General features: G+C 39.2%; 1 protein-coding gene across 2 annotated transcripts in view; it reads right to left on the bottom strand.

Moving 5' to 3' along the window:
* Positions 1–11,750: 11,750 nt before the first annotated feature.
* The window catches only part of LOC129768335 (uncharacterized), a 35,500-nt gene continuing 23,306 nt past the window's right edge, over positions 11,751–23,944 (bottom strand). Inside the window, exons 1-2 of one of the 2 annotated variants that reach the window (XM_055769912.1) lie at positions 14,431–14,899; positions 11,751–14,241 (exon numbers count right to left, since the gene is read on the bottom strand). In XM_055769912.1, coding sequence (XP_055625887.1) covers positions 12,056–14,241; positions 14,431–14,497 — 2,253 coding nt within the window. In that variant the 5' untranslated portion in view covers positions 14,498–14,899 and the 3' untranslated portion in view covers positions 11,751–12,055. Of the gene's footprint in view, positions 14,242–14,430; positions 14,900–23,944 lie in introns of those variants that run through there. The other variant, XM_055769913.1, reaches the window with a different exon arrangement.

The following is a 23,944-nucleotide window of genomic DNA, read 5'->3' as shown; positions in this document are numbered from 1 at the left end:
TACATTTGGTTTTGTTATCATGAAAAACGGAAAATGTTTCACATCGCGAAAATCAAGTCATTTTCGAGCGATTATTTGCTTTCTACTCATATAATGCTGCGACCAAATACATTTCGTTTTGGATTTTTTCAATCAAGTGCGATCAACGTAAGATCACGTCTTTCGGCAATTTATTAGAGGTGCAATGAATCTTTAGGAATTCCCGCTCTACGCGCACTGGCAAACAATGTTTACTCAACAATTTCTCAAACGAGAAATGGGTGTTGTGAGAAAGGATTAGCGAACGCGAAAACGACAAACGGGAGAAAGATACGTTTGGAGGTTGAAGGAAATTGGCAGAAAACTTCTTCATTCTATCATTCAAATAATGTGATTCATACCACATCGTTTTGCCAGAAAGAGATTATTTATGTTCAAAGGAGGAATCGAGTCCTCCGAGGAAATTACCCAGCGCTAATTAGAGTCGACTATCGATTGCGGCATTCGTACACAAATAATTTTATAATGCAGTTTCACCAAAGTGATTTCTTCGGATATATTCACTACATCATGTCATGTATTTCATATTCTTCATTAAGAAATCCATATCCATGGCACCTATCGGTAACGAATTATTATCGAAACCACGATTTTCGCTAAATGCTCCTTTCAGTTCGGCCTGTAAAAAACTTTTCTGTACTCTAATCCATCAAATTTGGAGCCCTGAAAAGGGCCGTTGATTATATGCTAAGCTAATATAGCACGCTCTCCTCGGATACGATGGGCCAGCTGGATGTCCTTGGGCATGATGTGACGCGTTTTGCATGGATAGCACACAAATTGGTATCTTCGAATAAGCCTCCTGCAGCGTCATAGCCGCGGAACTTTGGAAGCGCAAGTCGAATTGAAGTCCTGAGCAATTCCATGATCCAAATGCTGCAAAGGTAGCTGCGGATCAGCAATTCGGTCGACTTCTGATAGCGACGAATTTCATGCGAAGTTCCCGGTCGATAGCGATGTGGCTTCTCCAACTATCCTGCTACTGGTGCGCTTATCCGAGCTGACTTCGTGTGCCTTACCACCGAATGACTAACGAGCTGTCTGCGAAATACTAACGAGCTCGAGTCCTCACGGTGCGAGAGTAGAGTAAGAAATGAACGAAAGCAAAGGAAGCGTCATTTTATAAACTATAAAAGTATAGAATCTAAATCCCACCCTTATTATATTCGTGAGTATACAGTAAGCTTATATAATAAAGAGGGTGGGGTTTACATTCGATTCTTTTATGTTTTATAAAATGACACTTCCCTTGCTTTCGTTCATTTCTTACTCTACTCACGCACCGTGACGACTCGTTTGTTTGGGACCAAGCAGATAGCAAGTTAGTCTTTCAGTGGTAAGGCACACGAAAGCAGCTCGGATAAGCGCACCAGCCGCAGGATAGGTGAAGAAGCCACATCGCTATCGACCGGGAACTTTGCGTGAAATTCATCGCTATCGGAAGTCGACCGAATTGCTGATCCGCAAGCTACCTTTGCAGCTTTTGGATCGTGGAATTGCTCAGGACTTCAAAACCGACTTGCGCTTCCAAAGTTCCGCGGTTATGACGCTGCAGGAGGCTTATTCGAAGATACAAATTTGTGTGCTATCCACGTAAAACGCGTCACATCATGCCCAAGGACATTCAGCTGGCCCGTCGAATTCAAGGAGAGGGTGCTATATTAGCTTAGCATATAATCAACGGCCCTTTTCAGGGCTCCAAATTTGATGGATTAGAGTTCAGAAAAGTTTTTTGCAGGCCAAACTGAAACGAGAATTTTCGTTTGGATGCCATACAGCATCGAGAAAATTCCGGAAAGATCTAATCGTTGCTGAAAAATAATCTGTCAGTTCCCTGGGAATTGAAGAATACATCCATGCGAAAGAATTTATTTTAATGTTTTTTAATTATATGGCGAACACAGCGACCAAATACATTTGATTTCGTAATTTTTCAATCAAGTGTAATTAGCTGGAAGGCTTCTGAAGATTATTCTTTCCCATCAGTAGGATATTTTCGTATCCAATAATGGATGCATAACATGAAAAACGGAAAATGTTTCGTATCGCGAAAATTATATAATTTTCAATCGATTATTGCTCAGTCGCCGAAATTTTTATACTCAGAGAGTTCATTCTCCTCTAGTTTGCCTTCCAAATTGCCATCGTAAACCACACCTTCTCTCGATTCAATCACGCACGAAAAGCATACTGAAATGATATTCTGGTGGTGAAACCGATTCATTTTTCGTGAGGCGTCGTGCACAAATTACGTAACGCGATAAGGGGGGAGGGGGTAGATGTTGCGTTACTTTCTGTTTATTAGAAATAGGAAATTGCGTTACGAAAGGGGGGGGGGGAGGTGGTTCAAAATTCGGATTTTTAGCGTTACGTAATTTGTGCACGACGCCTGAGAACATCGACAAGACAACATCGTTACTGAACGAGCTGAACGGCGAGGGATTCATTACCTGGCCTGACCTGACCTGAAATGCAATCAGTTTGTTTTAACTGTGAGGGAGCGCAGAAAAGCCGATGCTGATACTCTCGTGACCAAGAGAGTATCAGCATCGAAATACGGTTCCTCGGGAAGACATAGAAGCAGCCGCCACACACACACATACACGCGCGTAACTCTTTTCGTTTGCTGGTTATCGAGAGGAAACCTGGAAAGAAATGATCGTTGCTGAAAAATAATCTGCCAGTTCCCCTTGGAATTGAAAATTACATTCAAGCAAGTTTATTTTAATGTTTTCTATCCATATAATACTGCGACCACATACATTTGGTTTTGTGATTTGTCAATCAAGTGCAGTTAACAGGAAAGCTTCTGAAGATTATTCTTCAGAACAAGGTTTTTTGTATCCAATATTGGATGCATAAAAACCTTGAGTCTTCAAAGTAACACTCTCGTTTTTGAAGTCACCCAAATATTTATTTATTCATTCATTCAGGATGGATTTAGATTCAACTTCAAACAAATGATCTCTAAATCAACGATAGTCCTACGTCACCCTTGCGGTTATACCATAGATATAACCCACTTCCTGTTTTTATATTGCAAATAAGGTGAGTGATACGATTAATTCTAGCAAATTAAATTTAAATTTGGAACTTTAACGTTGGTTTCTTCGTAAAACTTCGTATGAATGACCGATCGTGTATTGTGAAACATTTAGCACAAGTGTAAGTGTAAAATTGTATATAGTAGTTGAAATGGCTTGATATATGAAACGATTAATTTCATTTTCATAAATAAAAACCAAAGTGTGTTCCCGCACGAGAACGGGTCGTTTGGTTTAGGCTGTCTGTTTTGTTGTGTTCATTTTCACACAAGAAAAGTTTATACGGCGAAAAAAAAACTGAAGAAATATTAGAAAAAATGATTTCCTATATAATTATCTTATTTTACATTGGTAATTTTCTTCATTATTTCATCCATACAGAACACAGAAGGCAGCTCGTCCAGGGCCACAGAGGGTGGTTTTCATCATATCTCAATTCACTTCGTCATCTTCTATCGTGATACGTACCATCCAACGACTTATCACCATACTTCTGCCTTCATAACTCGGTGGTAGCAACAAGTGAACAAACAATACCCAACAACCGAACAAAACGGCCCTTTTCAGGGTCGCCAAATCATTATCATGGAGTTTAACCACGTAATTTTTCAAACATATCCAAAATCAGCATGCAACCGCAATTCTAACGGAATCCTACGTCAGCTATGCGGCAGTGTCGCGGACACAACCCTCCTGTGACTTTTTTTTGTATAGAAAATATTCTATAATTTATTTGCGAGTATGGTATAAATTTGCGACAAATCTATATTTGTTCAAGATCGTTTGGCTACTACTGACCGGTAATTTTATTGAATCTAATGTGCTGTATGTTCCGTTTCAATCTGTCCCTGCATGACTATATAACCACTTCGATTTTATTCGTGTTATCCGTGTTATCAATATTATCAGTGAAGGTAGTAGTAGTGATTAGAGATGTCCAAATTGTTATAACTATCTATTGTTATAACTATCTATATACCTCTATATAACTGTTTTAATTTTATCTAAATAACCCTAAATTGAAGTTATAATTCATTGCATGTATATGTTGCGTGCTACACGCATGAAAGTGTTGTGTTGTACATATTTTGTGTATAATTTGTACTAAACGGCTACAAACACATTAAGGACCGCTCAGGAGCTTCAAAGAAAACTATCACATGGAGTCCGAAGGAATGAAGCGTACAAGCTTACCTCAAAATGTGCGGTCCCAGGCGCATGTCTTACAGATTTCTTTGCGGTCCTAAATGTTTTAACACGTTCGTCGCTCCGTCAACCAAATAAAGGATATATGTAACGTTTAAATCCGCACACACAAAATTCATTCTCAAATTGTTCTAGTTTTTGTTCGATAATCACCAAATTTTTAGGGAGCGAAAGAAACAATTAAAATTAGTTTTGGCATCATTCATTTAATTTATTTTACCTTTATATCCGAATGCACTAACCATGGCCTTAGTCCAACCATAAGGTTCGGCACGACCTCACAATCAACAGTTTTTTGCGTATCAATTCATGCTTTTTGACATCATTCGTCTTATATCACCCTAGCACGTCCTCCGTGTAGTGGTATGATGCTAAATCCGGCCAGAAGATCCTCGGACCGTCGCACAGTAGGGCCGTTCTGAAAAAAAGACGGTCATAAATCTTTTCTAGTCTTACCTTACATTTTGGAAGTTGGGTGTCTTCAGAAAAGTTGTTCAGAATGTTCATGCGGATAACTTAACGCTTTCATTTGAACTCTTACTAAGTTACAGTAAAAATTAAAAAAACTAACTTTTTTATATTTACGAGATATTTGAGTTATGTCTTCAACAAAATTGTTAATCTATCAATTTTATGAAACTTTGCCCAAGATACATAGTATCTATCTATCAGTACTTCAGAGATATAACTGTTTTTCTAAGAAGAGTATCTAAAAACTAGTTTTTTTTTAACTTAAGTTGTATCTAAATTGCATTATATCAACTCAACATGTTCCACAAAGTTCTAGATGACATAGATGACAATAACATTACTATATTATTAAAAAATGTGCACGTCTGTGCATCAATACTCAACGTCATTTTGTTCGTCACCGTTTGGAGTATACAGCACACTGCTTTTCGCACTCGGGAACCTTTGGGATCATTACTTTTAAGCCATTATTTACAGCGCTATTTACTCAATATTTGACTCTGTTTTCTTCATACTTTTGATTCGACTTCATACTATTGATATTTATCTGCATTATATTAATTTACAACTCAATTTCTGATTCTATCTCACTATCAGAGCTCAAATTTGAGTTATTTTGCAAAAGTTTCATTGCAGTTGATGATAGCAATGGGACCTTTTTTGTTTGCATTCGCAAGCTACTTATCAGAGGGTTGGATATCATGAGCAATCTCACAAAAACATGCTGACTGCTGGACTTGGCAAGTTGGAATTTGAAGGTTTAGAACAAGTATATTACCAATATATTAATATTAACATTTAACATAACTTGAGCATTTGATGGATCGATTTTCACAAAAACTATTTAAATCTTTATTCTGTACTCTTGAGGTTACTCTGATAGATATCCGATCAGTAGAATAGCTGTGATAATGATATCTGCTCCATGAATCAGAATTCGATGCAATCCTCCCGTAATTTTCATGTTCATTTTGATTCTTACTAAGTTTAAAAAAAATCAGTAAGACTAATATTAGTTAGTTGAATTCTGTCCTCAGAAAAAAACATTTTCATGACATTTTGCTGAAGATGCATCATTTCTGTCTCTTTAACATGCAGAGATATAACTGTTTTTCTTAGAAGAGCATGAAAACTAGTTCTTTACTTTTTAACTTTACCTAATTTTTAACTCTCCCTGATAATTCGTATCAGGATTGGTTCTGCTTGCTAACTATCCGAAGTCGGTTCGTTTTCTTCAAACTAGGTTGAGCTTCATGTATGTTCATGTACGAGACCACATGCTATCAAATTTGATTGGAATTTCGAACGAAAACAACGAAAGTGTGAAAAAATACCTTGAAAAATTCTGCTCAGATCTAGAAAAGCGCTGGATCAAGGCCAACAGGATTTTCACCAGATTCCTAGCAATGAACACGGTTTGGCTAAAGCGAACCATTTTTCCAAAACTATTTGACGGTTTTGGAGAAGCGATTAAACCTAGAGGACGACCTCAAAAACCATTCACTGAGCTGAACTCAGAACAAGTGACGCAGAGTTAAGAACCTTAGGAACTCGGCAACAAGTAAGGAATTGGCTTTCGCGGCGTAAATGAAAGCTCGCGCTGATGGAGCATCTTAAGATGCAGCAAAAAATGTGAATGCAGTATTGCAAACAACTTCTACGCGAACAAGTCAAATTCGAAGGGCATGGAAGTCACAAAATGAATCAAAACGTGAACGTGAGCGATCAATGACTGAAGATGAGACTCTGTCTTTATTTATTGACGGGGACTTTTCGAAAGAGCAATGGACACTTCTACGTAGAACGACTAAACAGTGCAATGTTTCGCAAATTTATCCTTCATATAAAAGGTATATATTTAAGCATTTTACCAGTTCTACTGATTGACTCCATTATAGTTGATCAAAGCTCATGAACGATGTCTTCCAGAATGTATAAAGGTGCCCGAAAAATCTGCGGAAACTCCATGGCAATCGTTGGTGGATCATACCGCTAAACGCCTAGAGCTTCTAATCAAATAGGGATTCGATGGAGCATCCGATCGAATTCCTATGAAGCAAATGAAGATCATGATGATAGCGCAGTATTAATCACATCTTTGGTTCCTCTGCAATTGAGAGTTCGCGATAACTCTAGGAACATTCTGTGGATGAACCAAAGACCGTCTTCTACTAGACTATGTAGACCCATCCGGATGCAGTTTGTAAAAGAGTCTGTAGCGTTGTCCTTAAAAGAGAAGGATGATATTGATGGACAAATAAAACACTTGGTACCAACTGATGTACAAGGAGTGAAAATTTAACACGCCATGGTGTGTACCATGATGGATGGGAAGGTATGCAGTGCTATTACTTTCAACACAAAAGTACTTCGTATGCCATGCCTCACCGAAGCATTTTAACAATATTGATGTGATACTATCCAGATTCATTGATAAATCGACTTTCCAATTTGAACTTTCTCCGTTGCACCGCATAAGATTTGTAAATGTACAGCTTATTGTCTCCCTAGTTTAAAACATAATACAGGCAACCCTTCGCATAAACAAAATCGTGCAAAACTTCACCAGTAGCTTTTAAAAATTGTGCTCGGTTCACAATTTAAAAAAAACTTTTTTTGTGCGGAATAATTTTATAAAAAGTGGGTAAGAGAAATCGATGCTCGAATCAATAACGGTTGTGTATTGGGTCAATCACAAAGCGAGTTGTATCTCTGCGAGAGTTTGCTCCTAGAACGATCGAGAACATTCGTTTTCAATGACCTCCGTGATCCGAAACCAAAAGTAATCTCTGAACATCCTCAGAAAACTCGAACTAAACTGACCGTTTGTTTCAGGATAGCTTAGAGACGATTTGTTGAGAAATACCATATTCTTGATGTAATGCAATGGCCTGCGCAGTTACCCAATCCAATCCAAATCTGTCGAGAAATCAACGGGAAAAATGGGATATATATATATATATATATATATATATATATATATATATATATATATATATATATATATATATATATATATATGATATAACCGCAAGATTGACCTAAGACTAACGAAAGTTACGAATCGTACATTTTGAGAGTACGCATAGCATTCTGTATTCTGGTACAATTTGCGATAAAGTACTCCTCTAATTTACTCCAAGCCTTGATCGATCGGCAAAAAAAAGGCTCAGCGTATCAAAATGAAACATTCATAGATATTTTGGAGATACACTATGCTATAAATTAGCCTGCTAACATTAGAACTTACTGTAATATTTGCAAAATAACAGAAGATTTTCTGAAACACTACGAACATTTTGTTTTGGTCTTTTTGTGTAATCCATGCGAAAAAATTATTTTTTTTGTCAAAGCTATAAACTTACTTTGTACAGAATTTATTGAAGAAGTTATGATTTTCTTGTTGGTTGGCTTCAGTGATCAATAAATCGCATAATATCGATCATACAATTTCACACTAAAAAAAATCTTTTGTTGTTTTTTGTTTGTTCCATTCAGTTGTGAGTTACAGGGTGTTAACAATGAAGGTCAATAAAGAGAAAATTTGGTAAATTTTACACTTTTCATTTTTTGAATGCGAAAAAGCAAACCAGTCCGTTGAAATGGTGATTGATGTTTCTGGTGCCGATACTGCAAGAGTAAAATACGTGCAATTTAATTTATTTTCCAATTTTTTGTTTTTCAATTTTCTTTTATTTTTTTTAGTAAAATATAATATATTTTTTTTAGTAAAATATAAAATAATATGATCTCTACTGTCAACAAATGGACCGTTTGAAGCTAGCTAGAAACGTTCTGAATTGGCCAACAGAAGAGGCGTTGTATTCCATCAGGACAACGCAAGGCCACACAATTTCAAGAGCTTGATTGGGATGTTTTCATTCATCCACCATATAGTTCGGATCTGGCACCAAATGATTATCACCTTTTTCTCGCATTGGAAAATTTCCAGAGTGATGAGAAATTGAGATCAAGAAAAGATTGTAAAAATCTATTGCTATGGTTTTTCCTTAATAAGAACCAAGACCTCTATGATAGACATTTTGAATTTACCCTTATAATGGCAACAATTTTTTTCCAACAAAACGGTGCATATTCGACCCAAATCGGACAACCCGATACATATTACAAATAATTTCGAATTTCACCCAAAAATAGTGGATTTCTTTTTCCCCAACCTAATATAAAATGGTTCCTGCGGAATTTCTTGGGTCAGAATTTGTAATTTCAAATCTACCCAATGAACTTTTTTTCTTTTTTTGACGTAGGACTAAGTCTTTCATTAAGGGTGCCAATTTAGAAAACAGGTCACGTTGTTGTGAAATAAAGTTAGCGTTAGTAACTTTTTTTGCTGCGAACGGATTTTAACGATTTGCATACCAATCAAATCGGAAATTTTTCAAGATTTGTTTGATATACTCTAAATACCAATCCTATAGTCTGTATATGGTTTAAATTGATGAAAATTGGAAGCATTCCCATTTCCCCATACATTTGTTATGTCCATTTGTGTGCTTTCCCGAACAGAGCTGTCAATAACGGACAACTTATGCAGCTAGAATAGAAACAACGAAGGGGGATAGCGAAAAGAGAATATTTGCGAATTAAACTCCACCCTTGTATAGTAAGTAAGCTGTCGCTAGCGTATAAGTATTGCATCTTCTCTGAGGAAAATTCTCAGAATTTTTCTGTGCCCGAAACAACAAAGGTCGCTTCTTCTGCTCGTTTTGCAATTAACACAACCATCCGAGCCATGGCAAAGCAGGCGAAAAATCAAAAGGGTACAAATGATTATAGGTCGCTTCTAGCCATCAGTGTTTGGCTTTGTGTGTTGCTTGTTTTCGTTGCGCGGAACTTGCGACATATGACCAATTAGTGTACTGTTCTCGCAAAGGCAAGAAAGAATCGTTGCTTCTTGAAATGATTCTACGAAACCACGCAAGCCATAAAACCTTTTTAAGGGTCCCCAGAACTTTTCATGAAAACCATTTATGAAATTTCGACGTATTCGCCAATAATATCCGAAATGATAAACCAACAAATTTCCAAAAAAAAGATTGCTTAGTCCTGCGTCCTAAGCGTCAGTGGTCCTCATGTCAATTTTGAGCTTCATGAGGTGAACTTTATTTTGCTCGGCGATATTGATATGGATTGAATTTTTGTTGTCCATTCGGAACACTTTCCCGATGGCCAAACAGAGTATTACCTTGGCGTTATGAGGCGTTTGAGAGAGAAAATTCGTCAAGAACGGCCATTTCATCACGATAATCCACCAGCTTAACGGTCGATAATTGTGAGGAAATTTTTGACCAAAAATAGCACGAATGTGATTAAAAAAGCATTGTACTCTCCAGATATGGCCTCCTGTGATTTTTTTTCATGTTTCGATGACTGGATTATTTGTTGGAAAAAGTATAGACCTATTTTGAATGCGATAGTATACATTTAGATGACAAATACTGCATTTTCTTTAGAAACACAAATTCCCGGTATGTTTTCGACAGAATATATATGGGATATACACAATTTCAGTAGATAACATCGAAGTACACTGTTCATAAAACGATTATCAATGTAGACAATATTTGTCACAATTTTGGGGAACTAATTGAATGTACACTCAACAACAAAAATTGAAGGAACAGTCGAGTATATGTCACATGTGCGTATTATCAACTCATTTATTCAGCTGATGTATCCGATTTCAAAGATACCACAGGCATTTATCATCAATGTTCTTTTATATTATTTAACACGTTCCAATCAAGCTACTGATCTGTTGGATGTTTCAGGGAAAAATAAAGTCACAGAAGGGTTGTGTCCGAGACACGACCGCATAGGTGACGTAGGATTCCGTTAGGCTACTTGTTGATTTTGGATATGTTTGAAGAATTACATCATTAAACTCTTTGATGATGATTTGGTGGTCCTGAAAAGGGCCATTTTGTTGGGTTGTTGTATATTGTTTATTCACTCCACCAGTATTTATCGAGTGATGATGACAGTAATGATGACAGAAGGATGGTAAACAGTCATTGGATGATGCGTATCAGATAGAAGATGCCGAAGTGGAATGATATATGATGGAAACCGCCATCTTTGACCCTGGACGAGATGCCTTCTGTGTTATGTATGGATGAAATAAAGGAAAAAAAACTCATCAATGTAATATAAGATAATTACCGATACCGAACACAATTATCAGTTTTTCTCATCAGTAAAAACGTGTTACTTTAATATAGAGAAAACATATTTGAAATGGAAAAGGTAATTTGGTTTTATAATTTTTACTTTCTTTACTTTCTTTATTCAACCCAATACGAATTTCAATTGGACTAACAACACCTTATATTATATATAGAGCATATGGGAAATCACTTTTTCGAATATGTCTTCACTTTTCCAATTTTTCTCGCAGTATGAAATATCATTGGGTGAAAATGAACACAGCAAAACAGACAGCTTAAAAGTTGGTTTTTATTTATGAAAATTGAAATAAATCGTTTCATATATCAATTCATTTTTAACACAACTGCTACCATATATAATTTTACACTTCCACATGTGCTAAAACCAACATTAAACTTGCAAAATTAAATTTTATTTGCTAGAATTAATCGTATCACTCACCTTACTTGCAATATTGAAATGCCCTCGACTTGCATATATTTGCAATGCCGATTTCCCGCAGGCAGCTTGGTGTTGATGTCTCAATTAGGGAACACATTTCGGTGGGAACAAAAGTTCCCCTACTTTCATGTATTTGCAATGCCGATTTCCTCCAGGCAGCTTGGTTTTGATGTCTCTGTTAGGGAACCGCCGCATGTGTCATCAATTTCGACCAATCAGAAGTGGGTTTTTCCGTTAGTATAGGGGTTGGGAATTTTCAATTGTTCGATAGTTAGTTTCATGACATATATTATTTTATTCAATATAAAAAATTGTTATGGAGTGCCGAAATCGATTGACGCCAAAATTTCATCATTCCATCATGAAATGACTGAGCAATAAGCGTTTGAAATTGGACAATTTTCACGATGTGCTGGATTTTCGATTTCCAATTTGTACCCCAATATGTTCCCGAAAGACGTAATCCTACGTCAAAACTATGAAACCTGTATGCATAAAGAATAGTATACTATGTTGACCAATACAAACGTACAAATCCATTTCAATCTTAACTCCAGATCAATACAAGCTGATCAACGGAAAAAAACAATATATTATAAACTTTATTTTATTATTCATCCTCTTAAATCTACAACGCACTTAACGATGACTCACTCTCCGGAAAGCTACCCCTTCAGCTGGCTGAACAAATTCTGCAATGGGAAAACATTTCCCGGAAATCCGCTGAACGATCCACTGATACTAAAACTCCCCCCATTTCCAGAGCTGGATGAAGAGGAAGCGGATGAAGACGTTCCGCTGCCACCGAGGCCCTGGGAGACACTCGACGACTGACTGGACGCGGACGAACCCTGCAGCCCGTTTGGTCCGGTGAAGGTATTGCTCATCGCGTTAGAGTTGGAACCGGTAAACGACCCGTCTTTGTTAACCTGCTGCGACTGACTGGAAGCACTGTTCTTACTACCTTGCACTCCGTTCTCGAAAAATGTCTCCGAGTCGGTCTGGGCGTTGCTCGATGACGTTCCGAATTGATTTTGGTTCGTCGAAGATGATCCTGCGTTAGACTGCTCCTTGAATTTGTCCTTTTCCCGGAGGGAATTGGTGTTAGCGTTGGATGATGTCAGCGCTAGATTGCCGTCTTTATCAAAATTAGCCGACTGACTTTGAGCGGTGTTTTTGCTGCCGGAAGAGTCGGCCGTTTCGAAACTTTGCTGCATCGTGTTTGCTGCACTCAGCTGGCCGGAAGAACCATCGACGGCTACGTTACCGGAGGTGCTACCGGCGGAGTTCTGGTTGAAGCTACCCATAGCATTCTGGATGCTTTGGGACTGTGACTGTGATCCACTGCTTTGCTCGAAGCCGTTGAACACATTTTGTGACGAACTCTGGGCGCCCGATTGCGAACCTTGGTTTGGTTTCTTGTGAGGCCTAACGGGCCTTATCTGATAGGGACGGACTTCATCGTTGTCGGTAGGAAAATAGATAGCATCTGAGTCACGGCGAACACGATTATGTTGCAGAATGCTTTCCCGCGTCCAAGTGAAATCGCTATTTCCTAGCTGCTGCAGATTTAGCTCAGGAATTGTGGCACCCGAGTTTGACTGTTCAGCTGGTGAAGGGGCGGCTGTTTGAGGCTGAGGCTGCGGGGGTGGAGTGGTCACAGGGATCACCATTGGATACGCTGTAGATGGTGCGTATGGGGGTTGTGGCGCTGGTGGTGGTGATGGCGGAGGTGCCGGCCATGGTGCTGGATGAGTTGACGGCGGAGGCGGTTGCTGTGGATATGTGGGTCTTTGTGTTGCACCGGGTCGCAGCAGTAACCCACCCAACAGTGTACTTGGTTGTTGTTGAACGGGTTGGGGATTAGTTACCCTACTGGCTAAATTCACTCCCGCGTGAACGACGCTGCCAATTGAGTTGAACAAATTGGGTAACAGCTGTCGACGCTTCCGGGTTTTCTTGTCTTCAAATTCTCCCCGAATATCGATGTCATAGGAGACATTTTCAATGTCGATTTCGGTTGTTGTTGGTATTTTAACCGCAGGTTTGTCTGTGACAATCGGTTGAATGAGTGGCGGCGCTGGTGTTGGTTGTATTGGACGCGTTATGACGGTCGGTGGAGCTGGTACTGGTGGAACCGGGGGAACGGGAGGTGCAGGAATCACTTTTGGCGTCGTTGGACTTGGCACAAATGGTTTGGGAGGACTTGTGGGTGGTCCGACAGGTTTGATGGGCGAAGGTGGTGGATGACCATGGGGTGGTGGAGGAGGAGGATGAGGTTGTGGTGGAGGACGGCCATGAGGTGGCGGCGGTGGATGTTGAGGTTGTGGTGGAGGATAATGTGGTTGTGAAGGTGGATGATGTGGTACTGGTGGACCAAATGGTGGTTTCTGTGGTGATTGCGGTGGTCTATATGGTGGCGGTGGTGGTGGAGGAGGCTGTGGAGTTGGATGATAGCCATAGGGTGGTTGCGGAGGTCGACCATGGACCTGAGGAGTTTGAGGATAAACTTGGGGATAGGATGGAGCATACGGATACTGATTTAATCCATAACTACCAACACCGTATCCAGCCTGACCAATGGCACCATACGGTTGAGCTAATTGATTGAGAGCCGAAGAAATCTGCTTATTAACATTGGTCAATACGGCGACTGTATTTGCTGCCACTTGTGAGAATAGGTTCATAGGCTGTCCGAGGCCATACTGTCCGTAGACTTGACCCGCGTAGTTCACTTGTCTTGGTGTTACATGATGAAACCTATGGTTGTGATGATGCTGGTCACAACCTTCGATGGTTTTTATACCGTACACATGAGTTTCGGAGTTCCCTCTTTCACCGTTAACGACAACTGAAAAAAAAAGAATATTTTCTATCAACAACTCAGTCCACACGATCGTAGCATGACATCACTTCATAGTTAAACTTCGTATCCACATGATATGCATACAAATCACACATGCCAATTCAAAACTAAACGCACTTGACCTTCTACTTCACGTTGGCCTTGTAAAGTCCAATAACACTATGCAATACTCACTGAAGCCGAAGATAACTATAATCAGCACAGCACTAAATTGCGTTCGACCATGCGACTTCTGCCACATCTTGGAGAAACTAACTGCGCGATTGATATCGAACCTGGCCCAATTGAAGCCACGATATATCGCCTTTTAAGCAAACATACTGACTAGCTCCAACACAACGACGTTTTGTAGTCTCTTCAAGAATACTGTGACCACAACTGACGGCGAAGATTTCCCCGTTCGATCAAGACACGTCTTACGGCGGACTTCAAGAAATCACACACTCATGCGCCCGCGGGTTTCGCCTCTCGTCAACAGGTTTTCGCTGTCCGAAGACAGAAAAAAAAGAAGCAAAAACTACGTAAAACAAAAACAGAGGGAAAAATTGTGATCTGCAAATATTTCCAATCCGCCGCTGTTATTTACGTCGATCCGCTAGCTCTCATCCGATCGCCGTATCATCTCAATCGAAGAGAGAGAGAGAGAGAGAGAGAGAGAGAAAAAAAAACAGGTTTGAATTTTTGTGCATGCGTAGCGGAATATTGTTTTGAATCAACCACCTGACGAGGTTCAGCCCGGTGCGTGACTTTTCTCGGATTCGTCTTATGTTATGCCACTCGATATGCGTCCTTTCATTGCAGTCATTGGACTCAAACGGCGCGCCACCGATGGACTGAGTCATCGCAGACGACCTGGCCGGTTGTTTGGAAAACACGCAACTGGAGGTGGTTTTCTCGGTCACGCGGTGTGCGAACAAGATGAACCCTCTAACGATCAAGGTCCCCACGAGACTGGTTCTGTCAGCCCGATTGGGATTGGCCGGACTTGATTACCATGTGTTTTCCCTCTTTGTTAGGATGAGCGTTTAGAAAGAGATGATACGCCAATTAGATGTTTGAGCCCAGTTACAGTCCAGATTTTCCAGGCCAGGATGAATTTCCGCTGCTATGCAGATTAAAGATAAATCGATGTAAGAACAACAAATGATTTTTCAAATATTGTGGAAAATACATGAATTTAATCATGAATAATATAAATTATTACCGCCTTGGTTTTCATCAGTCAAACGACGAAACGATAAAAGTTAACTATTTGCGATTACGCCACCTGTTCAAGCACCGATTGCATCAGTACTAATAATTCGATTGCGGCACCTTCTCCAATCACTTTCCAGTAAACTTTTAAAACCAAAGTTTACAAAGCTTACAGGGTTTCCGAAAACTTTCTTTCGCGATTAAAAACTTCTAAAATTTCTTCCGTTCGCTTTTATGACTTCAATTTTGTACGTTTCTTTTTGTGTACTGTTTTGTTTCTCTTGTGTTTCTACTTACCATGTGCTTTGTTGTGTCTGTGTATTATCAACAAGGTGTGAACTGTTTATACACTGGAGAAAAACTTTAGTAAATGCAGCTACCAAATCTTTAGTAGTTGAAACATTGGTAAAATGTATACATTTTTTGTACATATTACCAAACTTCTGTAAAACTGATGTCAGATGCAAAGTACATCCCTACCAAAGATTCGTATATTTTATTACATAGCATTTGTAATCTTGTGTGTTTTCATGCCTAGCAAATGTGTGTGTCGCCATTTCTCTACCGAAAGCGAAGCGATTTGAAGGTAAACGTTTTGGTTTTGCTCTGATTCACTATATTTAAATATCTTTTTTCCAGCTCCTAAGCGTAGATAACAATTTATTCACATAATATATGGCACGTTGGAGCAGCGTAACAGTAACGAAAATCAACGAGTGGAAAAACTAAAATTAATCAACAAAAATAAAGTCCGTGCTCCACTTGTTCGTAAGGATTCCACCAACAGCACTTCCTCGTGATCGAATTTTGCAGGTAAACAGCTTCATGATACAATTATAAACAAGCCCCTTTAGCTAAAATCCGCCACTTCTTCATTTCTACAGAAGTACTCTAGCGAAAACACCACACGAGGGAGTACCGAAAGACAAAATTCTTCACTCTTTTCAGCTCTCAGGAGTACAGCTGGGATGGAGATTATGTTGTCCAGTATAATTGCATTTGTGCAATTTGGAATTTGGAGGTAAGTATTTTGTTGTTTTTTTATTAATTCGTTTATTTTTACAGGTTCAGTTACTTAAGTTAAAAGGAACCGAATTCTTAAAAATAATTTTAAAAAAAACTTAAACAATTTTCTTACATCTATGGTTATTAAGGTGGAAAACCGATTACTCGCGGTGAACTCGAGTTTAGAAGGGTGACATATTTTTAGGAGAAGGAAGTTGATGAGCACTTCTTAAATCTAAATCGTATATCTATAGTGTTTTTACGTTTCAACATATTCTACTGTTTATAGCAAGGGAATGAATTAACCGCGAAGGAAGGAAAGGTGGGTATAGGGACAATCACACACGAAGATCGATAGCTTTAAGGAAAACATATATATGGGACATGTAATCAAGGTCTAACCGAGCCAACACATCTCTCACCGGTAAAAGCTCAATCTTCCTCAGGCCCGAAGGGGGTTTTCTAAATTCGATCTGGCGACCAGATACACCTCGCACGAGCAAACAACGTGCTCGATGTCGTGTTAACCTTGGCCACAAACGCAGAGATTGCTGCTGACAAGATTGAAACGCGTGGAGGCGATCTGACGTAGTGGTAACATCCATACCTTCCACGCAGAGATCACGAGTTCAATTCTCACTCCCGACATTCTTCCAAAAATGGAAGTAAAAGTGACGAACCAGCCAAAATGTATTGAAAGTCACTATAATAAAGAAAAAAAAAAAAAAAAAAAAAAAAGATTGAAACGGAAAAGTAATGCATCTAACGAACAGTGATTGGACATGAGTCGGGAGAAGGTGCGAATAAAGTCCCGACTCAATTCCAGACTTTTGAACCACAGTTTGAGGCTAACGTTCCACTTGCGTCGCCAGTTAGCGATGGTATTTTTACGCACTAAAGAATAAAATTCATTGAAGGCGATTTGACGCTGATAAATGTCGCCTTCAATCGCATCCACCTTTGCTAATGAGTCAGCCCTCTCATTATCCGGAATTGAGCAATGTGAAGGGACCCAGACAAGGGTAATATCATAACAGCGTCTGGATAAAGCACTCAACATTTCTCGTATTCTCTCAAGGAAGTACGGCGAGTGCTTTTCCGGCCTCACTGATCGGATAGCTTCGACAGAGCTAAGACTATCCGTTACAATGTAATAGTGTTTAACAGGTCTTGAGGCGACGCTGTCCAGCGCTCAGTGAATCGCTGCCAATTCAGCAATATACACTGAGCAAGGATACTGAAGACTGTGTGAGGTGCTAAAAAATTCGTTGAACACTCCAAATCCTGTGGACCCATCAGTAAAGTACATATTATCACAATTGATACCCCCATACTTTGCACCGAAGATCGTTGGAGCGATCCTCGATCGTTGAGAATCTGAATATCCATGGATATCTTGCTTCAAGGACAGTTCAAAATGCACAGAAGAATAATATTTTGCTTTTATTAAATATAAATTTGAGTCCGTCTCCTCGGTCGAGAGAAGCTTTTTTTTTTCTTTTTCAGCTGGCATTAAAAAAATAAAATAAAGTCATTAACATATTTATGTTTCATGTTTTCATCAGGACAAATGCAAATATGGAGGAAGAGTGCTGTTTTCTGGTACCATCGACTGCCTGCTAATCAGCTGTCACTGTCCCCAGAGAAAGAAAAACAGCGATGTAGCCAAGAATGGAACTATTGTTTTTAAAGTCTGCTTCATTTAATATTGGAACAAATTCTTTTGCTCATTGTGGCGCTCCTAGTGGACGGATATGGAAACTTTTTTCACCCACGTGTCGGGAAATTCATTACCTTTCACCATGTATTTATGTCATAACACCAAACGATAGCATTTTGTAAACAACCGCCATGGAAGCCGAACGGAGAGATAAAATTGTGCACAGTTTTCTTGAAAATCCATTGTTGTCGGCATCTAAGCTAGCTAAACAGCTTAAAATGCCCAGAAATACCGTATGGCGTGTTATCAAGCAGTACAAGGAAACATTGACGACGGCTTGGAAGCCGCATTCGAAGCGTCGGAGTGGAACTGTCGACCGGAAACTGCGTGGGAAAGTCATCAAGGCCGTCAAGAGGAATCCCAATCTTTCAGACCGCGATTTGGCCAATAAGTTCCAGGCCGCTCACAGTACGGTGCGACGAATTCGTCTCCGGGAAGGAATAAGGTCATTCCGAGCCAGCAAACAGCCAAATCGGACGCTGAAGCAGAACAATGTGGCCAGAATCCGTGCTCGAAAGCTGTACGACCAAGTGCTGACCAAGTTCGACGGATGTATTCTGATGGACGATGAAACCTACGTGAAGGCGGACTTTGGGCAAATCCCAGGTCAACAATTTTATTTGGCGACGGCTCGGGGGGATGTACCTGCAAAATTTAAGTTCGTGTTTGCGGATAAATTTGCCCGCAAGTACATGATTTGGCAGGGAATATGCAGTTGTGGACAGAAAACCAAAGTCTTTCTCACTGACAAGACAATGACATCAGAAGTCTACAAAAAAGAGTGCCTACAGAAACGGATTCTGCCGTTTATTCGTGGCCATGACCGTCCAGTAATGTTTTGGCCGGACCTCGCAAGCTGCCATTACAGCAAAACGGTTATGGAATGGTACGCAACGAACGGGGTCAGCGTAATACCGAAGGACCTCAACCCTCCAAACTGCCCCCAGTTCCGGCCGATAGAGAAATACTGGGCAATCACGAAGCGGAGGCTTAAGGCAAAGGGAAAACTTGTTAGGAACATGACTCAAATGAAGAACTGGTGGAATCAAATCGCCAAAACGGTGGACGAAAAGGGTGTGCGCCGCCTAATGTGCCGTATTACGGGAAAAGTACGAGAATTTTTCGAAACAGCAATGAATAATTTTTTTAATTTTTTTTTATGAAAGAGTAAATAAAATGTTACATTTGTATGAAAAACAAATTATGAATTCGTTAATAAATGACTGAACTACACGCAATTGTTTGTGTTCCAATATTAAATGAAGCAGACTTTATTATATATTACAATGTAATGTTTATTATTATGTAACTGTTATTGTACAATTACTGCTTTTGTACATAGTTACACAGCTTTTTAAATGAATATAGTTAATTAAAAATATTGTCTCAACCCTGATATTGTACCATTGGTGGACCAATAAATCTGCCATTACTAAAGAGACGAATCGCTTTTGTTCGGCCAATATTGATCCAATATCGGTATAAGAAATCGTAATGTTTGCTTGACATATTTGCCTACCAATTGTTTTTCGTAAAATGTGCCAATGATTAGTAGGGTCGAAAAAATTGGTCATATTTACTAAAGATTTCCCTCAGTGTAGGTGCGCACGGTGTGTAAAAATGGCTAGTATGAAATCATGTGCTCTAATTTTCCAGGTGTCTCATGAGCATCGTATGCATCGTGTAGGTGAGTATTTACATATTTTTTTTCATATTTTCATTTCATATTTCTGGTATGTATTGAACATCACCTTCTTCCGCCCGTTTTTTTTTTAATTTGCACAAAGTTTGATTAAAAATTTCTACAGCTCAGTTCATTGGATTGGATTTTGTATACTATCTATATATATATATTGATTGAACGACGTTAACGTTCCTTATGAAACTTTTACCGTCTCAACGTATGCATTATGTAGCGTCATTTATTAATACATAGTTGAGATTTCTTAAACCAAATAACACGCCTTGAATGTATTCCGAGGGGCAAGCTCTAGAATACGCGTGACCACAGTGCAAGTCGAAGGAAATTTCTTTGACGAAAAAAACCCCGGTCAGAACGGGAATCGAACCCGAACACCCGGCATGATAATGTGAGACGCTAACAACTCGACCACGGGTGCATATATATTTCTATCGATTTAAATTTTGTATACTGGAAGCGCGTGTAGTTCTATCTCACCAGCTAAGCATTCGGAGCGAGCTTCAGAGACAACTGGCAGACAATTGACAGAGCTATCGTCAAGGAGACGGAGCTGGACCGGCTACTATCAGCTCCGAAAATTGTGAAACAGATTGAAAGCTAGTTTTCCATTCAACTGACATCGCAATCCGTCCAAAAACGTCTTCATAAGAAAGGTCTCAAGGGCAGAGTAGCACTTAAGAAACCATGGTTGTTCGCAAAAATATCAAAAAAGATGGGCCCAGGACCACATTTCATGAACCAGTGATAACCGGAATAAGGTGATTTGGTCAAACGAGACGAAAGTAATGCTATTTGGGTCTGATGGCGGCGAACCGGTGAAAGTTTAAAAAGGAGTCTTTGCGGCCTACAATCAAGCATGGCGGGGGTAAGTTACTTTAGCAAAATTGATTTTTTAACCAACTGAGCACGAATTTGATTTTTTCCTGTAGGTAGAGTCATGATGTGGGAATCTATTGCTACATCCGGCGTTGGGGAACTTGTGTTCGTTGATGGAATCATGATCAAGGAGGAAGCCAGAATAGTCTCCCGGCTCCAGGAGCCAAAATCAACAAGCATCTAGCAATTGCGGCAGGCAATCTCAACTGAATGGGACAAAATCACCCCGGAAACAACTGCTAAACATGTTGAGTCAATGCCACTTTTGCACACTTTCAACACTTTTAGGTGGTTCGCCACTTTTACTTTCATTTTTGGAAGAATGTCGGGAGTGGGATTTGAACTCGTGAACTTGAGCATAAGAGGTACGGATGTAACCACTACGCCAGATCGCCTCCTTAACATCTTGTCTCAAATGCAAGAGCATTTGTTTTGAAGTAGAACTACGTCTTTCAGGAAGGGTGCTGAATCGGAAAACAGGTCACGTTTTTGTGAAATAAAGTTAACGTTAATAACTATTTTCACTGTGAACGAATTCTCATGATTTGCATACCAATCGATTCGGACATTCTCTAAGATTTGTTTGATATGCTATACATTACAATTCGCTAATCTCCAAGTGGTTTGAATTCATGAAAACTGGAAGAACTTCCTTTTTCCCATACATTTGCAGATTTCTGCTAACCCTACCCGCATTCGAAATGCTTATAACTCGAACATTTATTAACAGATCGGAAAGATGTTTGCATCAATTGATAGGAAATATTTCTACGCGTCTATCTCAATTAAAAGTCACAGGAGGGTTGTGTCCAAGATACGACCGCATAGTTGACGTAGGATTTCAGATATGTTTGAAGAATTACATCGTTAAACCCTTTGATAATGAATTGGTTTTAATTTCTCTGTTAGGGAACACATTGTGGTAGGAACAAAAGTTTCCCCAACTAGTGATTCTCGATAATCGTTCGATTAATCGATTAATCGAATACTTCCTACAGAAATCGATTATTAATCGAACGAATACTGCGCAACCAATAATCGAAGCGAACGAATAATTTTCGTCGATTAATCGATCCAGAGAAAAAAACGTACGGCCGCTGCAGTTCCATCCTGAACTTCAATTATTATCTTTGACGCTCCCCTGAACTCGTCGAAGAAGCTCAATGCCGTCAACGCGAATTGAGCTTCGTTTATGAGTTAAGCGCAAAAGATAATAATTGATTATCAGGCGGAATGAACACTTTTTTGATTCTAGATGGCTTTCTTGCAAATGAGAAATATTAGTCTAACTAATTATTCCTCTCAGTGTGACGATTAATCGATTAATCGATTATTTGGAGCGATTAATCGTATCGAATATCAAACTTCTGAAAAGTATTCGATTAGCTGATGAACGATTAATTTCATAAATCGGATATCACTACCCCCTACTTTCATGTATTTTCAATGTCGATTTCCCCCAGGCAACTTGGTTTTGATGTCTCTGTTAGGGACCCGCCGCATGTGTCGTCAATTTCGACCAATCAGAAGTGGGTATTTCCGTTAGGATAAGGGCTGAGATTTTTCAATTGTTCGATAGTTAGTTTCATGACATATATTATTTTCTTTTACGTCTTTCGGGAACATATTGGGGTACAAATTGAAAATCGAAAATCGAGCACATCGTGAAAATTGTCCAATTTCAAACGCTCATTGCTCAGTCATTTCATGATGGATTGATGAAATTTTTGCGTCAATAGATTTCGGCACTCCATAACAATTTTTTACATTGAATAAAATAATATATGTCATGAAACTAACTATCGATTAATTGAAAAATCTCAACCCCTATCCTAACGGAAATACCCACTTCTGATTGGTAGAAATTGACGACACATGTGGCGGGTCTCTAACAGAGACATCAAAACCAAGCTGCCTGGGGGAAATCGGCATTGCAGATACATGAAAGTAGGGGAAGCATTTTTCATGTATTCCCTAACAGAGATTTCAAATCCAAGGTGTCTGGGGGAAATCAGCATGTAAATACCCTCGTGGACGATAGTTTAACAGACGACGTTCACAAATGGATAGTGCTCATTGTAACTAGCGTGGGTATTGCTGATTGCATACGTGCTGGCGAATAAGTTGGGAGCGATGAGCAAGTGTTTTTTCGTTCCAGCAATGATCTTCCGATGGCTTGATTGAAGAATGATGTTTCAATGAACTGAATAGAATTTATGCTTGATAGAATATAAATAAAATTTAAATTTGGAACTTTTATGTTGGGTGCTTCGTGAAATTTCATATCAACGATCGATCATGTATTGTAGAACTTTTAGCACAACTGTAATTGTAAAATTGTATATGTATAATTGTATATGTCTGATGAGAAAACTTATGTTCGATAATGATAATTATCTAATATTACATTGATGAGCTTCTCGTCCAGGACCACAGAGGGCGGCTTTGGTACGTGATACGCGCCATCTAATGACCAATCACCATCCTTCTATCATCATCACTCGATTATGGACACTGGCGGAGTGAACAAACCATACCTAACAACCAGACAAAACGGACCCAAATCATTATCGAAGAGTTTAACAATGTAATTCTTCAAACATATCCAAAATAAGCATGCAGCAGATAGCGTAACAGAATCCTACGTCAACTATGCGGTCGTGTCTTGGACACAACCCTCCTGTGACTTTTTTTTTTCATACTGTAGATGGAGTATAGCTGAGTGTCACGGAGCATTGGTATTTTGCGATGATCTTGTCATCTCTTTATCCGGACCTAACATTCAATTATTCAAAATTATTTTTACACAATTGGTAACTTATCGAGTAATTGCAGCACTACTGAATTGTTTTTTTCAAACGTGAAGGAAGGGATGTGATAACTATCAACTGATACTTGCCTAATTATTGTCTAGCTTTTAGTACATTAAACCATTTAACTTAAAAATTTTGTTTTACATTTTTTTATTAATTTGGGACAACCCTACAGACACCCTGCCCTACACAATGCTCGGCCGAATGTCGAGAAACATACTTTGGATACGCAAAAATGGAAGGTTCATTTTTGCGATGATCCGCCCGATTACAACCTTTTCGATCGATGCAACCTGGTCAACCTGGCAACCTGGCCTGGTTGACCAGCACTTCTCCAATTTTGATGAAGTTAAAAATTTGGATCGATTCGTGGTTAGA

The sequence above is a fragment of the Toxorhynchites rutilus genome, chromosome 2 (assembly GCF_029784135.1).
Source record: "Toxorhynchites rutilus septentrionalis strain SRP chromosome 2, ASM2978413v1, whole genome shotgun sequence".
NCBI classification, from domain to species: Eukaryota; Metazoa; Arthropoda; class Insecta; order Diptera; family Culicidae; genus Toxorhynchites; species Toxorhynchites rutilus.
Note: the sequence above shows the minus strand (reverse complement) of the source record. Positions and strands in the feature narration are given on the sequence as shown.